Below are 21,860 nucleotides of genomic sequence, written 5' to 3'. Positions count from 1 at the left end.
GCGTGATTACTCCATCCAGGTGGAGGCGATCCTAAAGTCAGCAGAACACACCAGACAGCCAACCACACCACAACCACTTTAAGGTGGCCGAAATAGCTCAGTTGGGAGAGCGTTAGACTGAAGGTCCCTGGTTCGATCCCGGGTTTCGGCAGGAACAGTTTTTGCGAGAGGTCTACATTTGGTTCGTGACATTAAGGAGCCGATAAGATCTTCATTGTATACAACATAAGCTCGTCCCCTCCACCTATTACCAGATAGACTGAAGATCTAAAGGTCCCTGGTTCGATCCCGGGTTTCGGCAGGAACAGTTTTTGCGAGAGGTCTACATTTGGTTCGTGACATTCATAAAAAATAACGTGTGCGTGATTACTCCATCCATGTGGAGGCATTTGTCATTCGCTGTTGGAGAAAGATTAATAGAAAATAAGGTGGCCGAAATAGCTCAGTTGGGAGAGCGTTAGACTGAAGATCTAAAGGTCCCTGGTTCGATCCCGGGTTTCGTCAGGAACAGTTTTTGCGAGAGGTCTACATTTGGTTCGTGACATTAAGGAGCCGATAAGATCTTCATTGTATACAACATAAGCTCGTCCCCTCCACCTATTACCAGATAGCAGAGTGGCGCAGCGGAAGCGTGCTGGGCCCATAACCCAGAGGTCGATGGATCGAAACCATCCTCTGCTATGTATTTTACATGTGGACAATTCGGCGAAGACAAAAACAGATCATAAGATAATATAAAAAGCCTTTATGCAATAGAAATGATACCTACCATACAGTTAAGATTTGACAAAATAAAAGGATAGAAAATATCCTAAAGTCAACTAAATCAATTAGACAGCTAACAAGACACCTTAGAAAATAATGAGAAATAATATTTTAGCAGGATGGCCGAAATAGTTCATTTGGGAGAGCGTTAGACTGAAGATCAAAAGGTCCCTGGTTCGATCCCGGGTTTCGGCAAGTGTTTATTTTGCGAGACTTCTACATTTGGCCTGAAACACAGGTTCAAAGGGTACATTTAGTTGGGAGATTATGGGTTGGACAAAACCCTGAACTCTCCTCAACTCCTCCACCCTTTCTCCGTGACCCAACCTATACTCAGAGGATTTCATATTATTCTGTATGTATATCAAAGATACTCCATTTAATATGATATGTTACATTTCATATTGTATGTATTATTTAGGAATGTCCATCATCCATTTCATATGATATGAATTACAATTTGTATGATGTTAAGAATTTCCAAAACGTACAATACATTACAAATTAGCAACATGTACAATATGTTAAGATTTTGCTAAACGTATGATATGCTACGAATTCCAATTTGTCTTTCACGTCTGACTCAATTTGTTTTAATGACATTACACATTTATTTTGGGATCCAACACTGTAAACGTAATTTAAACTTTTTCAAAAGAAGGCGAGAGAGGACACAGAAGAGAGGACGCAGGACTTGAGCAAATCTAATTGAGAAAAGGCCAACAGAGGAGTGGCCGTCCCGACTCGATAGCCTTCTCCCAGAGAGGAAGCACAAGAGTATCCTCCTACCTGAGTCCTTCGCAGAAGAGTTTTGAGATCCGCTACACCCCCTATGAATCAGCTGTTTTTTACTGGGAGGAGAAAAGCATGCAAATATTTAAAAACAATATGCTACATATCCTTTTATCGATAAAATGTCTAGCACAACTAGCTACTGTACATGTATTTGTACTACTTTACACATTTAATTTGTGATTAATCCCATGTAGCATAAATGTAATTTGCATAATGATGCTTGAGTGAAGGAGTCTCATTTCCTTCAAGCACATTTGTTTCCACATTTCCTGCTCTCCTTGATAGATGATCGGAATAGTTTGTCACATTATCATCAAAATAATCTGTCAGCCCCAATATTTCCATACTAAGCTGAAATCATTGTGTGATTTTATATTAGGCCTTTGTTTTGTCACACCCAGCTAGCTAAAATTAGATACTTTGAAATTACTTCACCAACGCTACAGCTAGCTAGCTGTTGATATTGAATACACATGCACTTACTTATGCTTGTGTGTTGTGTGTTCTAATGTGCTGAGCAAGTTGAGATGTTAGCTAAAGGTTAAACACTATTAATTTAATGTTCCAACTAAACATCCGATCTGCTCACTGTGATTAAATGTTACATGTTATAGTCATAATTACAAATAGCAGATATGAAGCGGCCCACCTTCAAAAAGTTGCCAGATGGGAGCCTTGTCCTGAAAGACACCAGCCTTTATCCGTTGTATGTGCCCTCAACACCTGTGCCCTGCTGGGCCTCTGTCCGAGCCCTCGAGGCCTGTGTCTGGCTGGGCGTTACCCTAAACCTAAGCTAGCCCTTTAATCTAACCCTTACCATAAACCTTCAACCTAACTCCTAACCTTAACCCTAACCTTTATTCCTAACCCCTAGCTAATGTTAGCCAGCTAGCTAACATTTGTAACTTTTGTATGATTGTAATTCATAACATATCATTTGAAATGGATGATATGCATCCAAAAAACAATACCAAATAGATGTATCAGATTTACGTACAGAATAATATGAAATGCTCTGAGACCATGTTGCTGTCTGTGATCTCCACATGTGTGCCCGGTTGGGCTTCTGTCCATGCTCCATGACTATGCTCGGCTGTCCCTCAGTCAGCCCCCAGTTCTCCTTACTATTTTTTAAGCTCAGTTGGGAGAGCGTTAGACTGAAGATCTAAAGGTCCCTGGTTCGATCCCGGGTTTCGGCAGGAACAGTTTTTGCGAGAGGTCTACATTTGGTTCGTGACATTAAGGAGCCGATAAGATCTTCATTGTATACACCATAAGCTCGTCCCCTCCACCTATTACCAGATAGCAGAGTGGCGCAGCGGAAGCGTGCTGGGCCCATAACCCAGAGGTCGATGGATCGAAACCATCCTCTGCTATGTATTTTACATGTGGACAATTCGGCGAAGACAAAAACAGATCATAAGATAATATAAAAAGCCTTTATGCAATAGAAATGATACCTACCATACAGTTAAGATTTGACAAAATAAAAGGATAGAAAATATCCTAAAGTCAACTAAATCAATTAGACAGCTAACAAGACACCTTAGAAAATAATGAGAAATAATATTTTAGCAGGATGGCTGAAATAGTTCAGTTGGGAGAGCGTTAGACTGAAGATCAAAAGGTCCCTGGTTCGATCCCGGGTTTCGGCAAGTGTTTATTTTGCAAGACTTCTAAATTTGGCCTGAAACACAGGTTCAAAGGGTACATTTAGTTGGGAGATTATGGGTTGGACAAAACCCTGAACTCTCCTCAACTCCTCCACCCTTTCTCCGTGACCCAACCTATACTCAGAGGATTTCATATTATTCTGTATGTATATCAAAGATATTCCATTTAATATGATATGTTACATTTCATATTGTATGTATTATTTAGGAATGTCCATCATCCATTTCATATGATATGAATTACAATTTGTATGATGTTAAGAATTTCCAAAACGTACAATACATTACAAATTAGCAACATGTACAATATGTTAAGATTTTGCTAAACGTATGATATGCTACGAATTCCAATTTGTCTTTCACGTCTGACTCAATTTGTTTTAATGACATTACACATTTATTTTGGGATCCAACACTGTAAACGTAATTTAAACTTTTTCAAAAGAAGGCGAGAGAGGACACAGAAGAGAGGACGCAGGACTTGAGCAAATCTAATTGAGAAAAGGCCAACAGAGGAGTGGCCGTCCCGACTCGATAGCCTTCTCCCAGAGAGGAAGCACAAGAGTATCCTCCTACCTGAGTCCTTCGCAGAAGAGTTTTGAGATCCGCTACACCCCCTATGAATCAGCTGTTTTTTACTGGGAGGAGAAAAGCATGCAAATATTTAAAAACAATATGCTACATATCCTTTTATCGATAAAATGTCTAGCACAACTAGCTACTGTACATGTATTTGTACTACTTTACACATTTAATTTGTGATTAATCCCATGTAGCATAAATGTAATTTGCATAATGATGCTTGAGTGAAGGAGTCTCATTTCCTTCAAGCACATTTGTTTCCACATTTCCTGCTCTCCTTGATAGATGATCGGAATAGTTTGTCACATTATCATCAAAATAATCTGTCAGCCCCAATATTTCCATACTAAGCTGAAATCATTGTGTGATTTTATATTAGGCCTTTGTTTTGTCACACCCAGCTAGCTAAAATTAGATACTTTGAAATTACTTCACCAACGCTACAGCTAGCTAGCTGTTGATATTGAATACACATGCACTTACTTATGCTTGTGTGTTGTGTGTTCTAATGTGCTGAGCAAGTTGAGATGTTAGCTAAAGGTTAAACACTATTAATTTAATGTTCCAACTAAACATCCGATCTGCTCACTGTGATTAAATGTTACATGTTATAGTCATAATTACAAATAGCAGATATGAAGCGGCCCACCTTCAAAAAGTTGCCAGATGGGAGCCTTGTCCTGAAAGACACCAGCCTTTATCCGTTGTATGTGCCCTCAACACCTGTGCCCTGCTGGGCCTCTGTCCGAGCCCTCGAGGCCTGTGTCTGGCTGGGCGTTACCCTAAACCTAAGCTAGCCCTTTAATCTAACCCTTACCATAAACCTTCAACCTAACTCCTAACCTTAACCCTAACCTTTATTCCTAACCCCTAGCTAATGTTAGCCAGCTAGCTAACATTTGTAACTTTTGTATGATTGTAATTCGTAACATATCATTTGAAATGGATGATATGCATCCAAAAAACAATACCAAATAGATGTATCAGATTTACGTACAGAATAATATGAAATGTTCTGAGACCATGTTGCTGTCTGTGATCTCCACATGTGTGCCCGGTTGGGCTTCTGTCCATGCTCCATGACTATGCTCGGCTGTCCCTCAGTCAGCCCCCAGTCCTCCTTACTATTTTTTAAGCTTATACAGCATCATTTTTCATGTATTTATTACTCAACAGTATTCTCTCCTTCTTCTTAATTCACTCACAAAAGCCCTTATCTGTCACGCCCTGACCTTAGAGAGCCGTTTTATTTCTCTATGTGGTTAGGTCAGGGTGTGATGTGTGGTGGGCATTCTATGTTTTCTGTTTGTATGTTTTTGCCGGGTATGGTTCTCAATCAGGGACAGCTGTCTATAGTTGTCTCTGATTGGGAATCATTCTTAGGCAGCCTGTTTTGCCACCTTAGTTGTGGGTAGTTGACTTTGTTAGTGGCCTGTATAGCCCTAGTAAGCGGTGTGGTGTTGGTTCTTGTTTTTGTTTGCGACATTCAAAATAAAAAGAAATGTACGCTCACAACGCTGCACCTTGGTCCGGTCATTTCCCTGATGACGTTCGTGACATTATCTGAATGCTCTAATCACATTTTGATCTATTAATGTCAGTCTTTGAATGCTCCATTGTATAAACTACACCGAATAATAATATAAACGCAACATGCAACAATTTCAAAGATTTTACTGAGTTACAGTTCATATAAGGAAATCAGTCAATGTAAATAAATTCATTAGGCCCTAATCCATGGATTTCACATGACTAAGAATACAGATATGCATCTGGTCACAGATACCTTTAAAAAAAAAGGTAGGAGCATGGATCTGAAAATCAGTCAGTATCTGGGGTGACCACCGTTTGCCTCATGCAGTGCGACACATCTCCTTTGCATAGAGTTGATCAGGCTGTGGCCTGTGGAATGTTGTCACACTACTCTTTAATGGCTGTGTGAAGTTACTGGATATTGGCGGGAACTGTAACACGTTGTCGTACACGTTGATCCAGAGCATCCCATACATGCTAAATGGTGACATGTCTGGTGAGTATGCAGGCCATGGAAGACCTGGGACATTTTCAGCTTCCAGGAATGGTGTACAGATTCTTACGACATGGGACCCTGAATTATCATGCTGAAACATGAGGTGATAGCGGCAGATGATTGGCATGAAAATGTTGGTTTATGGTAGAGAAATAGCTCAGTTGGGAGAGCGTTAGACTGAAGATCTAAAGATCCCTGGTTCGATCCCGGGTTTCGGCAGGAACAGTTTTTGCGAGAGGTCTACATTTGGTTCGTGACATTAAGGAGCCGATAAGATCTTCATTCATTCATCTTCCTTTATGCAATAGAAATGATACCTACCATACAGTTAAGATTTGACAAAATAAAAGGATAAGTTTGTTTTCAAAGAATGCGTTAAAATTGTATTTGTAAGCAATACTTATATAATATATCAACTATAAAGTATGAATGGGTGAGTTAGACCACATTAATATTGCGTCATCCTGAAGGGTAAGTGCAAATTTGATGTGTTCACCCTCTCATGGACAATGGATAAAATAACACGTCATTTTATCTGAGTAGTTCTAGAACTTCCATTACACATTGAGAGCCTGTGTCTGTTAGGAAGAAGACTCCAGATCAACTGAGGCTCATTTTCGTAGCTGTCGTCAGTAATTGGGTTAGCCTAATTTGAACAAAAATTCTAATTGAAAGTATGTGTGAGTTTGTCAGGGGACCAGCAGGTGGACGCTTCAAAAATAACGTGTGCGTGATTACTCCATCCATGTGGAGGCATTTGTCACTCGCTGTTGGAGAAAGATTAATAGAAAATAATCATGATCCTAAAGTCAGCAGAATACACCAGACAGCCAACCACACCACAACCACTTTAAGGTGGCCGAAATAGCTCAGTTGGGAGTGCGTTAGACTGAAGATCTAAAGGTCCCTGGTTTGATCCCGGGTTTCGGCAGGAACAGTTTTTGCGAAAGGTCTACATTTGGTTCGTGACATTAAGGAGCCGATAAGATCTTCACCATAAGCTCGTCCCCTCCACCTATTACCAGATAGCAGAGTGGCGCAGTGGAAGCGTGCTGGGCCCATAACCCAGAGGTCGATGGATCGAAACCATCCTCTGCTATGAATTTTACATGTGGACAATTCGGCGAAGACAAAAACATATCATAAGATAATATAAAAAGCCTTTATGCAATAGAAATGATACCTACCATACAGTTAAGATTTGACAAAGTAAAAGGATAAGTTTGTTTTCAAAGAATGCGTTAAAATTGTATTTGTAAGCAATACTATAACTTATATAATATATCAACTATAAAGTATGAATGGGTGAGTTAGACCACATTAATATTGCGTCATCCTGAAGGGTAAGTGCAAATTTCATGTGTTCACTACCCCCCTCTCATGGACAATGTATAAAATACACCATAAGCTCGTCCCCTCCACCTATTACCAGATAGACTGAAGATCTAAAGGTCCCTGGTTCGATCCCGGGTTTCGGCAGGAACAGTTTTTGCGAGAGGTCTACACATACTAAAGTCAATTAAATCAATTAGACAGCTAACAAGACACCTTAGAAAATAATGAGAAATAATATTTTAGCAGGATGGCCGAAATAGTTCAGTTGGGAGAGCGTTAGACTGAAGATCTAAAGGTCCCTGGTTTGATCCCGGGTTTCGGCAAGTGTTTATTTTGCGAGACTTCTAAATTTGGCCTGAAACACAGGTTCAAAGGGTACATTTAGTTGGGAGATTATGGGTTGGACAAAACCCTGAACTCTCCTCAACTCCTCCACCCTTTCTCCTCCCCAGCACAAGGTGCACTGGACAAGGTGTAATGATCATGCTGTTTAATCAGTTTCTTGATATGCCACACTTGTCAAGTGGATGGATTATCTTGGCAAATGAGAAATGCTCACTAACAGGTATGTAAACAAATTTGTGCACAGAATTTGAGAGAAATACACTTTTTGTGCATATAAACATTCTGGGTTTTATTTCAGCTCGTGAAACATGGGACCAACATTTGACATGTTGCGTTCATATTTTTGTGTGCTATGTGCACCGATTTCAAGCAATTTGAGTATATTTGTCATTGTCACGGCTTCAATTACTTCCTTGATTTACATTCAAAACAATTTCGCTAACATTACGTTTTCGGTGTAAAAATGATCTTAAATGTATAGATTAAGCCCTTTCTCTTAATTGAGATAAACAAGATTGAACTCCTGTGGTGTTTAGGCTTAACACATTTACCCTTTAACAAGTTTGAATCATGACGAGGGAGAGCAGTTTGACGAAAATAAACAGGTTTTCATATTAAAAAGTTATGAATGATGATGACAGATTCACGAGAATTGTCAGAAGAAGCCCAATGCTTTTCTACTGTCAGATTTTCACAGTAGGAAAAGAGAGCATAAAAAAGAAAGATTCAAGTCTAAATACAGCAGCAGTGTCGGGATTCGATACAGGGTCGGCATCGGCGAGTATGTCCATTCTTGGTAGAAAATACCCCCCCCCGAATTCGCAACACTTGTTAATTCCTGGTGGAAAACCTTGTCTAATGAGCGATATCCTTGGCGCAGTAGGGCGTTAGACTGAAGATCTGATGGTCTCTGGTTCGGTTTTGGCAGGTAGCATTTTTCAGGCAGCAGCAACCTCAAGGGTTGCAGGTTTGAATCCCAGGCCCAAAGTTAAAATCTGGGTGGGAAGCGATCCTAGACGCTCTCCTGACAATTGAAACGTAAAACAAGACACATTTCTGTTTTCTGTAAACATGGGCAATAAAATATTCTTCTTTTAAGATGTTACACTGATGATAAAGTAAACCATACCTTTTAAAATTGCATGCTAGATTATTTAGAGATACATGCCATAGTTAATTTAGAACTAGCCTACTATGATTAATAAAATGTGTGATATAATTTGTTTGAAACAAAGCTAAATTAAATGAAGTTGTAGAAATGTTCTGGAGTTATTATCCCCGGAGACTTCTCTCAGTTACCACTTGAATCTGCTGCCATTGCTGTGCATTAAAAATGGATGAGTGATACGGTTTCTTCTAACTGTAACAGAACACTTTTCCAATGCTGTTCCATTTTGCCCATTTAAAGACCATCTGCAATTCCCTGAGGGTTGTCAGTGCCTTCCACCAATATAGCACCAAATCTATGCTGTTACCGATACACACAACCAAGCTATTTGTCTGAAGTAATTTACCCATATAGAAGTTCACTAGTTTGTGTTCACCTGAAAGGCTGTTTGTGTGAAGGGTCATCAGAGGTCAGGAGGGGGTCAGTGTGGTGGGCTAAGGTGTTGAATTTAAAGGTTACCATTGCCAATGCATTGTCAGCTAACATGTGGTGTCTCAGATTGGGGACCAGAGAAGAATTGTTTCAGATTCCTGTAGATACAATCTGCCTGATCTGAAGTCTTCTCGTTGCATTGGAGATGACTGTAGTAGCCTATCCAAGCAGCATTGGTTGAGTAGCATTGTACAAAAGTAAAATGAAGATTTCTTAGATACAGCATAGCTGTGTTCGAATTCTCATACTAACCGCACTAACCGTACTATTTGTGATGTGAATTGAGTATATAGTATGCTTATTGGTCATAGTATGCCAAAGGTTCCCGGATGTCGTATTAAATTCGCCAAAATATGAAGTATACACGCAGAGGACACTATTTTGGTACTGTAGGGCCCATAATGCAATTCTTCAGGAAATGAACATTCGGGTGCTTTTGTAAATTCGCTCTGGCTATCTACTCCGATTTCAGAGCACTCTGTCTGAGTGTACCAGAGCGCAGAATAATGAATATACCAGCGCTCAACACCCGTTGAATATGGCCGGTGTCAGTAAATGTCTGCAAGAAAGTGTAATTAAATTGTTGCCAGCAGCACAGTTACTGTCACCAACGCACTGGATAACATAAACGGCCTAACCAGCTCTGCTATGGTGAGTAAAATGGTCAGTGGTCTCATTTGTATCTGGAAGTAGCTAGCAAGCTAGCCAACATTAGCTTGGGTGCTTGACTGCTGTTGTAAGGTCAGAATGCTCAAATCAACCTTACTCTTCGGCCTGAGCACCCAGTGTGCGCGCCGAGAGCGAAACGCTCTGAATTTACAAACAGACAATCTGACAATGCTCTGAATTTAGGAGCGCACTCTGGTACTCCACATTGAATTTAAGAACACACCCCAAGTCGTACAATGTCTAACTAGTAATTTGTTAAGCTAACTAGCTAGCAAGAGGTTGCATAGCAACAGCATCAACTTCCAGTAGACAGGCGAAGAGCTAGTACGCTCAACTGAAAGCATACTGTTCGTTTATAGTATACTAAAATGAACTAATAGTATGTAGTATATAGTCATTAAGTGTGTAGCATACAGTATTTTAGTCTGGGTATTCGAACACAGCTCATGTCTCAGTGGAGCTGACTATTCCTTGCACGACTACTTACTTACTCCTCTTCATTCCCTATGGAACAGTTAAGTACATAAGACTTTTTCTTGTGACATAGGTTATTATTGTGTCATTACCATTTTACCATTTATTTTTTAAGTAAATACCTGAAAATTCAAAAGCCAGGCTGGAGAGCCTTATACTACGAATGTAGTTTGAGGAGTTAGCGAGGTAACTTTGGTCAACTCTGAGTTCAACTTGGGATAACTGCTACCAATGAAGTGGCTCTCCTTTTAGCCAGGTAAATGTCACTGAAATCTTCAGAACTAACCTGCTCCAGGGCAGGCTAACTACATGTATCATGAATGAAGTGTCTGAGCCACAAGTTGAGGACCAATTAAATCAGATTCCCCCACTCTCACAAAGAGTGTGTTGTTTTTGTGTGTTAAAACATTGTAATGTTAAAATACCGATGACATTACACATTTAGTAATGACAAATGCATTTGAAACTTCACGCACAGTAAAACTTTTGTACAACTTAATAAAAAAATAATTATCATAGGAGAGGTAAAAAAAGGTGCTAGTGCATTGATAACCACACCAAAGTAATTAAATAAAGACGACACTTCTAAACGTCTATTTCACCTGATAGCCTGCTGAATTTGCAAGATAACTTATTTTAATTTCGATTTCGGCACAAATTAAAATGTACCACTGATTTGCCCTTGGTTTGAAGTTTCAGCATTGTTTCAATGAAGAGTTCAGTGTTGGACTAGCCAGCCACGTGCGACATGCACGCGCAGTTACAATCCTGCTAGAGTTAGCCGCAGGCAGACGAGCAATATCCACCGTTGTAGCGCAGATTGAACAATGAGACAGATATTTCACCGGATGTATAAATGTGAAGAATCCGCTTGGCGTTTCTACTCACTACCAAATAAAACCCAGTGCCGGCCGTGGGAGAAGATGAAACGAGATGGGTTTTGGCCGACAATTTTGTCATCGATGAAACATTTGATCTCAATACAGAATTCTGTTCCCAATACTAGAATCTGTTTCGAGCAGAGTGGACTAAGATGTGTTATTTAGGAGTGCGTGGTTTAGGAGTGCAAAGGCGAATTGTGATATTGAACACGCACACTTCACAGAGTAGGCGTTTCCTAACGGAAATATGCAAATGTATTTCTGTAAATAACAACAGCCTACACCATGGGTTCTCTCACTGAGGTTTTCAACCCTATATAGCCCACAATCAGTGAACACCACTCTGACCACTCAGCAGGCTTCAGTAGGCTACGTAAACACTGACTGATCTATTATTCAATGTTAAAAATGTTATGCTAATGAAACTACAGGAGCAACCCAATATAACTAGTGAGTCACTGAGGACAAAACAGCTGGTATCTTAATGTGGACTTTGTTTATAAGAATGGAGAAAAACATCTCCATCTCCACACTGTTCTGCATGTGTATGTGAGTGATGGAGACAGAAGATAAAAAGATCAAGCTACCACTGAGTCAGAGCAACCCAGCGAGTCAAACACGTTTCATAGACCACCAAAAGAAGCCCAGACAACAAAGAAAAACATCAATCAATGAAAAGATTTGACCAATACATGTTTTTGGAAACATTGTGCTATTCAACTGAAAACCTTTAGTAACTGTGTGACAGTTAATGTCACTTGAGAATGCGTTTAACATTAGTCTGTCTGGCAATACACCACCCAATGACTTTATGTATTGAGCATTGTCTCCAATCATGAGGAATGAGGCTTGCCAACTTGCCAGAGATAATAATGAAGTAAGCTAGTAATTCTTCCTTTGTCACTGGTCTTCTCTCCTTCTCATGAAGCAGAATGGTAAAAGACAGACCTTGCAGTCCCAGCAGCCTACAATAACATTGTGCATTTCACATAACCACCAGCAGATGGCGACTACAGACTAGATTAACTAACCTCAATCAGACTGATGCAGGTGAAATCATCATTATTTTGGTTCGCAATGGTTTTCTTTCATGGTCTTTCTTTCCTGTCGCTTGCTGAGTCCTTTGGGATACATGTGGCCCCAGTGATATGACCAGGCGTCGTTTTAAGTGATAATGTGTCCTATTTCTGTGGTGAATCGTCGCTTTTTTTCACATTAATCTCATTCACATCACAACTCGTGTCACCAAGGCTACGGGCCGAAATGCTGAGAAGCATCTTTTGGAAATGCTTGAAGTCTCAGATGCTCTTGGCTAATCCACTGACGATTTGTAGCAGATCATTTATCAATTACAAACAAATCGTGTTATTTAAAATAATTGATTGAACATGGTAAACCTTGCGAATGGCTGGGAACACCTGACCTGTCCATATACATTGTGGCGCGCGCCATCACTAAGCACGGAGGCCGTGTCAGGTCAACTCTCCATGGCTCTGGGCCAACTGGTGTTAAAACTATGCTAGTTAGCCTACCCCTTATTGAGAGTAAATGGCCGAATTACTCTGCAAAAATAATTACATCACTGGCACGATGGCATTGCATTGCAGGAGGGGAAAATCCCTCTGCCCGCCCGCGCATCATTTCCAATCACGTTTCTGTGGAGCGGTCCTCACTTCCTCTCCTCCCTCCCTGGCATGATGTTACGTAGCACTATAATGAGAAGAGACGTGACTCTCAGAGGCAAACCTCATGGTGACGTCACTCGCTCGGCAACTAGATAAATATGGGGATCCGTGCAGTTCACTGTATCAAACCGAAACTTCCCTTCACTGAGTGACCAAGCTAACGAAAGGATAGATCACAAGTGGATTGTCTGATTCAGGATTTTGGAATACCACAGACGCACATCAAATGTAAGTTTGCCTATGGAATTGAATTATTTTGCAGTCGTGATAATACATTAATTAGGCTATTGCTGTTTCAAATAATTTGAGTTCAACTTAAATTTTAACATTGTCAATGCTCCATCAAACCGTAATTAATATCATAGGATACAGGCACACGATTGTCTTAAATTCATTTGTTCAAATAAATATGACACAAAAGTTCATATAAGCTGTGGCCAAATAAAGGATTTAAAAAAAAATCAACATATAGGCGTAGTGATGAGAAATGCATTCTTTGTCAGAGTTGGTTGCTTTTCATGTTAACAGCGGAATCTTACTAAAGAGCGCATCTATTTCACAGACAAAAAAAATTATGACTTTGAACAAAGGTGACAAATTGCGGAACATGGACAAAAGGAGAGGGAGCATGCCGTTTCCCATGCACCTGCAGAACCTGCACAGAAGAAGCATGCCAGTGGACGACCGCGAGATGCGCAAGGTGCAAACTGGAGAGCTGTCCAACCTTATGCGCTGCACGTCCTACACCCCCGGTGAGCCTCACCGAGACAGCTGTGTATCGGACTCGTCCGATTCCGTTATCTCCTCCGGCAGCGACTCGGAGGGACATGTGTACAAGGTGGTTCTCCTCGGCGAGCAGGGTGTCGGCAAGTCTAGCCTGGCGCGTATTTTCGGTGGAGTCGAGGATGGTCACGACTGCGACGAGACAGGTGTGTGTCTGATGACGGTTACCGAAGATGATGGTGTTGAAGTTTATATAGCATTGAGAATACACTCAAAGGCAATACTTTTTTAGACAAAGAAAATAACTGTTTGACTGTGGCTGTTCTCAGCACCCCATTAGAGCTAATGTACATAGGCTCCAAACTAAGTAAATATAGGATTGGTTTCCATATCATCTTGGCACACAAGTTGAAGTACATTGATTATTGCTATTTCCATCCAGTCAGTAAGGCGCCACATATATCAAAGTACTGCTGTTGACATATACAGCCACAGCGATAGTGGATGGGAGATATGAAAATCAATGACTGAGGGAAGGAGACAGTAATGCACAGTAGTACCCATCACAGATAGTTACAGGTTCATTGAGAGTTAATAAGCTGTACTAAAAGCATCATGAAATGGGCAATATAAATGGGCAATAGTGAGTGAGACTTCACACTCGACCAAGTTAGTGGGTTTGTAGAATTTGGGCCAGGAGTATTTATCTGTCTGCTTGCTTTTGTTTCAGGAAACACATATGACAGATCGATCGAGGTGGACGAGGAGGAGGCGTCCATCTTGTTGTACGACATTTGGGAGCAGGTGAGGCATATACTGCAAATTATGCAATTTCAGTCTGACCCTCAGTAAAATTGGTCTTAGTCATAGCATATCATTTGACGTAATGTGTAGTGCTCTAATGCTGGTGTATAATATCATATATCACTATAATCTATTTGAGCACCTGTAGCTTTTGATTAGATAAGCAATGTAGCTAATCTAATTCTATTTCTCTTTCGCCTGCAGGATAACAGTCAGTGGCTGAAGGAACAGTGCATGAGGATAGGTGACGCCTACATCATCGTCTACTCAGTGACAGACAAGTCCAGCTTTGAGAAGGCGTCAGAGCTACGCATCCAGCTACGCAGAGCTCGCCAGTCTGAAAACATTCCCATCATCCTTGTGGGCAACAAGAGCGACCTGGTGCGGTCCAGAGAAGTCTCTGTGGATGGTAAGTGACGGTGATCTCTTCTGTCCAAGGCATCTCTGTATTTGCATAGTGCTACTTATTTTAGAATGTCAAAGCTAGTATCAAGGTGTTATGCAAAGGCATAATGGTGAGGGTGAAGTCACTGTCCCCAGGGAACATGATAGATTCTCACCTGCGCCTCTCCTCTTTTTTGTTGCTGTTGCAGAGGGCAGTGCTTGCGCTGTGGTGTTTGACTGCAAGTTCATTGAGACCTCAGCCAATCTCCACCACAACGTCAGGGACCTGTTCGATGGCATCGTCCGGCAGATCCGACTGCGCAAAGACAGCAAGGAGGAGAATGCTCGCCGCATGGCCAACTGCAAGCGACGCGAGAGCATTGGCAAGAAGGCCAAGCGTTTCCTGGGCCGTATGGTGGCCCGGAAGAACAAGAAGATGGCCTTCAGACAGAAGTCCAAGTCCTGCCATGACCTCTCGGTCCTCTGAGAGTACAGTATCTGGACTGCTTTTTTCTCTTAGGCCTTCAAGACCAGACGCTGTGTGTTTTTATCACTAACCCCAAGGACTGATAGAGCTGTACAGAAATTATATATTTTATTATATTAATTAAACACAACAGACATGTTCATGTTAATGATCTGCATGAGGTTTCATTTTTTTTTGTCTGCCTTATGTGTATGTATATTAAATCCACCAAGGCTTGTTATTTTAAACCATGAGTTGTAAGATTGCCTTGATAATGGGGGACAGTGTGTTTGGTTCTACTCCATTTAGTGTTGGTAGTGTTGTATATAGCCCTCATGAAATATTAGATTATGGTACACTGTCCTGAAAAGCAATGGAAATGTAAGCACTATGAGTGATTTCACTGCATTCTGTCACCTGGAGTCATTTTTACTTGAAACTGGGTACGCAGGTTCGTACTTTGGCCATGATACTGAGCACATGAATAATGTGTAATGGGGATTAGGCCAGGTTTTGGAAAATATATATTATTCTATTGTCCTTACCTTCAGTCCAGATGTGAATGAAGAAAGCAATAAGTTATATTTGTCATGTGAATTTAATGTTTTGCTTTAAATACAGTTGATTTGCACTTCCTTTTAATATTTAATAATTTCCTTATGTTTACATTTGAATTTTTTTAATAAAAAAAATGAAATACAACTATTCCATATTTTTTCTTACCCAGATCATAAAACAATTAGGCTACACCAAAAACGAAAGGTGTATATATATTTAAAACAGACCTCCTTGTTATTTGATTTATGTCCTCATAAATATTCATTCATTAGATTGTTCAGTGGACTGGAGTCTTGTTGACCAACAGAATTACTGGAAGGAAACAAGGTAGTAAAACATTAAACTGGAGAGTCCTGCAAACGCACTTCGTTTTTCCACACTATTCAAACCGTTCTCCCACCTTCATAGGGAACACGCACAAGATTGAGAGAAGGTAAGACAAAATAAATATAACGTTTTCGAATGAAAATTTAGTTATAAAAATGATCGTGGAGTGTTAGGTAGATAAGTGATGTTTGCCAGTCATTTATTCAGATTTTGTGAGGTACAGGCTCTTATTCTGACCTACAGGTTGATTTTGAGAGAGTGCGTTTGTTTTCATTCGCCGGTCTTTGTAAATCATAATAAGACATCTAAATATTGTTCCAAGCGAATGGCCTATGGGTGTTGTGAATTGCTGTCTGCGGCGCGATGAGCGAGGCACAGGGGTTCCTACGACTTGTGCCCAGCATAATTTTATTTTGGGGTCATTTATTGGAATGCAAAATCTCATCCTTAACTCTTTCTTGTGCCAATTGCCTTCTCCTTTGTGACCATATAACACATACTATAAAGTCATAATATTTATTTATTATTTTTATTGAGAGAACAATTCATTGCTAGGCTGTTTTGTGTCGCAGGTGTAATCGTGTGCTGGAAACAGAGAGTGCAGCCCGGTCTCATAGACTATACGTGACATAGTACACTCAAAATAGTATGGCTTCGATATGGTTACACAAGACAGAAGGCTACTTAAGGCAAAAAACTAAAGGAGGGTTGTTGGCCGGGTGCATAACCTTGAAACTACTTACTACTTTTTTGTGACTTTGCAACTACTTAGCATGTTAGCTAACCCTTCCCCTAACCATTAACCCCTAACCTAGCTAATGTTAACCACCAAGCTAACGTTAGTGTTAGCCACCTAGCGAACGTTAGTGTTAGCCACCTAGCTAACGTTAGCCAAAACAAATTGTAATTCGTAACATATCATTCAAATTTGTAACATATTGAACAAATTGTAATTCATGAAATATCACACAAATTGGAATTCGCAACATATAGAAATTGTAATTTGAAACATAAACTAATTTGAGTGACCCAGATTTTATATTGACTATGTTACGTCTACCCTTGAGTCCAGGTTGCAGGGTTAGTTCAGCTTTTAGGTCTGTGAATGTGATGAGACATTAATGTACCATGTAGGCCTACTGCCCATGGCTACTGAGTATATGTTTAACCTAACAGGCATTTAAATTAAACATTTTCTTGCACAGATGTAGGCCTATTGAAGTTGTATTTATTTACTTTTTAAATTATTTTCTTTTAAAGATGGTTGATTCCGCAGATTGGTAGGTCTAGTTTAAAAAAAAATGTTTTAAAAGATTAGTAAAATAGAATAGTTGCACATGCAGCCTTCACATTGTTTTTCTTTCTCCATCTTTCTTTCTCTGCTTTATAACAGTGAGAATCAATCAGTAACAAGACAGAAATTATAGAAACCATGTGTTCCCAAACGTAAAAGATAACCACTGTTTGATTGGAAATGTTGTGCATCCTGACTTTACAGATATACAGTTACAGAAACACATGACTAGAAGATAAGTTATGTCCATCTTTATCATTACACTGACTGTAAGTATGCTTCCTTTGAATGTGGCCTTCACAAGTTATTATAGCAATCTCAGATTATTATCCTTTTTTTATACTGTTTTTGTGAAAACAAACTTAAACTAAATTATTGAAATTCATGCTGTCCTTTGTCTCCTTGGAATTGTGTAGTTGGTGGTACTTCAGACTCCTGCACAGTGCTCAGGGGCCAATCTTAAAATTGGCGTCCCTGAAAACTATGATGGTATTTTCCCATGGTACCTGGCTAAGGTAAGACATTTCAGTTAGATTGACCATTTTTGCCAAAAAAAAATAAACATTTACAACAAAGCAGCTTGCTTATAGGGGAATAATAATTAAGGAATAATTCTCTCCATATTGCTGCCAGTCTGTGTGATGCATCCCTGGGCCTGCTGAGATTGATGTATTAATGGCTGTATGCAAGTTAAAGAGAGAGAAGGGCCATACAATGTTTCGCTCTTGCACTACACTTAGTGCTCAAGATATAATTATGACGGAGCTACTCCCGCATAGCCCCCTCATCCCGAAACAAAAATTGGAACGCCTCTGGCTGTCTGTTCAATGCTAGACCATCAGCCCTGCATTCATGGCAGGAGGATTCTTTTCAAAATGGCACTTATAAATCATCAAGTTTGTCCCGGCTGTGCATGTGTTTGACACTGTAATTGGACGCCTTTTTGAGTCCAGTCAATGTTCTTCCCTTTTGCATGATGTATGATCAAAACACATCTCAGATTCACTTTAATGGTGGACATGGTGGAGATCAGACAATTGGCACAACTTAGTGTTAGGGTGGAAAGGACAACATTATTACTTAAAAATGTGTGTTCTTGAGCAGAAAAGGCACTGACAGAGTTGTTTTCTCACCTGTTTTACTATTTGAACGGCTCTGATCTTCTCAGATATTCTGCTCTGGCACATGATAGCTGTTGTGTTTTATCACAACATGAATGCAAGAATGAAAAAGGTACATTTCTGTCATGAAAACATTTGCATTTCATGTCAACACATTAGAGGCATAACAAGAGAAGAATGTTTGGTTTTGAACGATTAGCTACTTTGTCAACCACTGCATAGTCTTAAATATAAACTTTTCAGCCTGTTGGTCTAAAATTAGGTTATGGGGCAGTCAAAAAATAAGTTTCCCAGACCAAATCAAAATGTTGGGTTCTCGGGAGTTAAACGCATGCTGAGATCATTGGCACGGCTGTGGCGGCTGAGAACCAGTTGCTATGTGGTATGTGAAGTCGTAAAACATGCAGTGCTGATTGGAAACACGAGATCACCAGCATGCTGCTGTTTTATAGGCTGCTCTAGCCATGCAACAATAACACCATACCAGGCCAGGCTGCATGACAGTCCTCTACGACAGACAGTCACACAGCACCATGACTAGGATACCCATTCATACCTGACCATGGCCGAGCCAGACACGGGGATTGTGGGTCTGGACCAGAGGGCGTCTGTTTCGTGACAGCCCCTCTGCCAGCAGCTTGTGACACCCTTGAGAACAAACTGTCAGCGGTGAACAAGTTTTCCACAAGGGGGAAAATATCAACGGTCATTATGACACATAACCGCTCACTCAAAAGAGTCAAAAGGATTGCCAGATGGAGCTATACATACACATACTCAACCATTTACACATCATAGAATGGGTGAATGTTCAATTGACTTTTTATGAACAGAGCAAAAATTCATTACACAAGGCCCAGAGATCTCCTGTGCTTGCAGTGACATAGTTATCTTTTCAACTTTGACGTAAAAGGTCAACATTTGCCCACACACAGTAAGCAGACGTTTTATTTTAGCTGCACATGTGACTCTTGCCGAGAATACTAAAGTTAAAGTCTAATTGTATTGAAGATATCAAGGCACAAGGCGAGACGCAGATGCAGACACAGGAGGCAGATGGTTGGAGTCTTACAATGTTTATTCATCCAAAGGGGTAGGCAAGAGAATGGTCGCGGACAGGCAAAAAGGTCAAAACCAGATCAGAGTCTAATAGGTACCGAAGGGAAGGCAGAATCAAGGTCAGGGCAGGCAGGATGATCAGGCAGGCAGGAAAATAGTCCAGAGTCAGGCAGGAGTCCGAACTGGGAGGACTATAAAAAGAGAACAGAAAAGGAGTACAGGAAAAACACGATGATTGACTTGACAAAACATACAAGACGATCTGGCACTGAGAGACAGGAAACACAGGGATAAATACACTGGGGAAAATAAGCAACACCTGGAGGGGGTAGATACGATCACTTTTGAACAGGTGAAACAGATCAGGGTGTGACAGAAGAGGGACTTGTAAATTTAAGTCATATTTTTGTACTTGTCCAACACAGCTCCCTAACCTCCCAGCTACCTCCACTGACGTGGTGGTGACAGGGGACGATGAGGGGATCTTTGGAGTTGAGGCAGGATTTCTTTACGCCTTGAAGCCTCTGGACAGAGAGAAGCAGCCATCTTACTCTCTGCAGGTTGACAGTCACACATTTATGGCATTATCTAAGCATGTAGTGATATGTTTACAATACATGTGATTATGACCTGTGAGAATTCAATGAACGAAATTATAATCATCCTCATCAAAAATACCATAAAATTGAATGCGAAATATTGCAATGATTTGTTTTAATTGGGGTGTATTATCTCTGGCTTGAGAGAAACAATGTCCTCAAACAATGTACTGTCTAGCAACACCAAATGAGACATAGGCTCCTTAGTTAATTACAATCAAAGTAGATCTTCAGGCTACCTTCCGTATGTGTCTATATGAACTTATATTTGCCCTTCATACTTACAGTTTGCATTTACTTTGTGCTTTTCGCAGGTGTCCTTCTCAGCATCCGTGCAGTCTCAGAGCTTTATGGTGGAGGTATGCGTCATTGACAAAAACGACAACGTGCCTGTGTTTATCGAGGAGAGCATGAGAGGCAGTGTGCAGCTGGGACTTCTGAAAGGTTGGTTGTACTAGCCAGAACATAGAGCCCATCCACCATTCAGGACAAAACAAATACCGGAGTTCACAGAAGGGATTTTAATTTGTGACACATTCATGAGTTTATTTCTTGATACACACTGATGAGTGATGTTTGCATTGTCTGAATCTTTATGACTTATACATGAATAGTATCACCTGAACTATCCACATGGCTCTAGTGAAGGACATGTACGGTATGTGTATTAGAAGTAGAGGTGATGTGCTTCATCTTTTTTTATTGAAGTCTTACTACAGTCTGATCTTGGGCTATTGTGGGGTAGTTCTTTGAGTTCTTGCGTCAGAGATGACTCAAGCGTCTGGATTTATGTCACTGAGGAGACTCGCGTTTGAGTGGAGGGAGCTGTGTGCGTGTGTGAGCATCACACCACCAGATAATAGTGGGTTACCATTGATTACATTGGGACATGACCTTCAGGAAATTGAAGAAATTGAAGAGCAGACTTTACATTGAGAGGATATTATATTAATAACCCCATAAAGTGACCCTCTATTCAAATGAACTACAGTAGATACAAATATGTTAACAAGTAATGTTTTTACCAAATGCAAAGCCATGACAAATGATGTTAGAATAAAGTCAGAAGGTTATCATAATTAAATCAAGATTGTCCAGGAGGAATACTAGCATTTCGACTGTGTAAGGATGTTTCACTATAAGAACGAGGCATTGTCATGCTAGTCAAATCACAGTGTGAATGTACACAGCGGTAAAGAAGCTTGTCTCTCTGTCTCTTGGCTAGGGATCTCATTCATGCAGGTGGGGGCATCTGACCGTGACGACCGTAACACAGCCCATGCTGACCTGCGCTTCAGCCTGATGGACCAGACCCCCAGGATCCCCTCCAGTCACATGTTCTTCATAGACTCTGTGACCGGCGAGGTGTCTCTCACTGAGGACGGTGAGTTACAGGCCCCTCACTCAGCTGCCCTGTTTTATTCTACATGGTATTGTCTTACTTTTCTCTGTTCACTGTTAAATGAATTACTTAGTACACCCCTTCTCAATCCACATACACACACGGGCACAATCCACATACACACACGCACATCCCCGTACACACACACATACGTACACACATACACACATACACCAGTTAAATCTGATTTTAAAAAGTCCCAATTTGGACAGTGCTGGTGTTATTTCTGGATTTATTGACTATTTCTGCACAGTGCTGGTGCCCTTATGTTACAGCTTGACTGAAGCTAG

General features: G+C 40.5%; 2 protein-coding genes and 3 non-coding genes across 6 annotated transcripts in view; all 5 read left to right on the top strand.

The window, feature by feature from the left end:
* Nucleotides 1–86: 86 nt before the first annotated feature.
* On the top strand, nt 87–301 carry trnaf-gaa. Its single transcript has 2 exons — nt 87–123; nt 266–301. It is a non-coding gene; the product is annotated as a tRNA-Phe (tRNA).
* Nucleotides 302–430: 129 nt separating this feature from the next.
* On the top strand, nt 431–504 carry trnaf-gaa. The gene has a single exon. It is a non-coding gene; the product is annotated as a tRNA-Phe (tRNA).
* Nucleotides 505–7,429: 6,925 nt separating this feature from the next.
* On the top strand, nt 7,430–7,502 carry trnaf-gaa. Its single transcript has one exon. It is a non-coding gene; the product is annotated as a tRNA-Phe (tRNA).
* Nucleotides 7,503–12,938: 5,436 nt separating this feature from the next.
* On the top strand, nt 12,939–15,743 carry LOC110526288 (GTP-binding protein RAD). The gene is made up of 5 exons (XM_021607116.2): nt 12,939–13,061; nt 13,396–13,762; nt 14,287–14,360; nt 14,565–14,769; nt 14,954–15,743. Exons 2-5 carry the CDS (start codon nt 13,408–13,410, stop codon nt 15,229–15,231), a joined length of 912 nt encoding a protein of 303 aa, XP_021462791.1. The 5' UTR covers nt 12,939–13,061; nt 13,396–13,407; the 3' UTR covers nt 15,232–15,743.
* Nucleotides 15,744–16,090: 347 nt separating this feature from the next.
* The window catches only part of LOC110526287 (cadherin-16), a 38,296-nt gene continuing 32,526 nt past the window's right edge, over nt 16,091–21,860 (top strand). The window contains exons 1-6 of one of the 2 annotated variants that reach the window (XM_036980636.1): nt 16,091–16,201; nt 17,594–17,658; nt 17,806–17,904; nt 19,995–20,129; nt 20,483–20,612; nt 21,394–21,552. In XM_036980636.1, coding sequence (XP_036836531.1) covers nt 17,632–17,658; nt 17,806–17,904; nt 19,995–20,129; nt 20,483–20,612; nt 21,394–21,552 — 550 coding nt within the window. In that variant the 5' untranslated portion in view covers nt 16,091–16,201; nt 17,594–17,631. Of the gene's footprint in view, nt 16,202–17,256; nt 17,659–17,805; nt 17,905–19,994; nt 20,130–20,482; nt 20,613–21,393; nt 21,553–21,860 lie in introns of those variants that run through there. The other variant, XM_036980638.1, reaches the window with a different exon arrangement.

This window comes from Oncorhynchus mykiss, chromosome 6 (genome assembly GCF_013265735.2).
Source record: "Oncorhynchus mykiss isolate Arlee chromosome 6, USDA_OmykA_1.1, whole genome shotgun sequence".
Classification (NCBI taxonomy): Eukaryota; Metazoa; Chordata; class Actinopteri; order Salmoniformes; family Salmonidae; genus Oncorhynchus; species Oncorhynchus mykiss.
The sequence above is the reverse complement of the archived record's forward strand: the minus strand, read 5'-3'. Positions and strand labels throughout refer to the sequence as shown.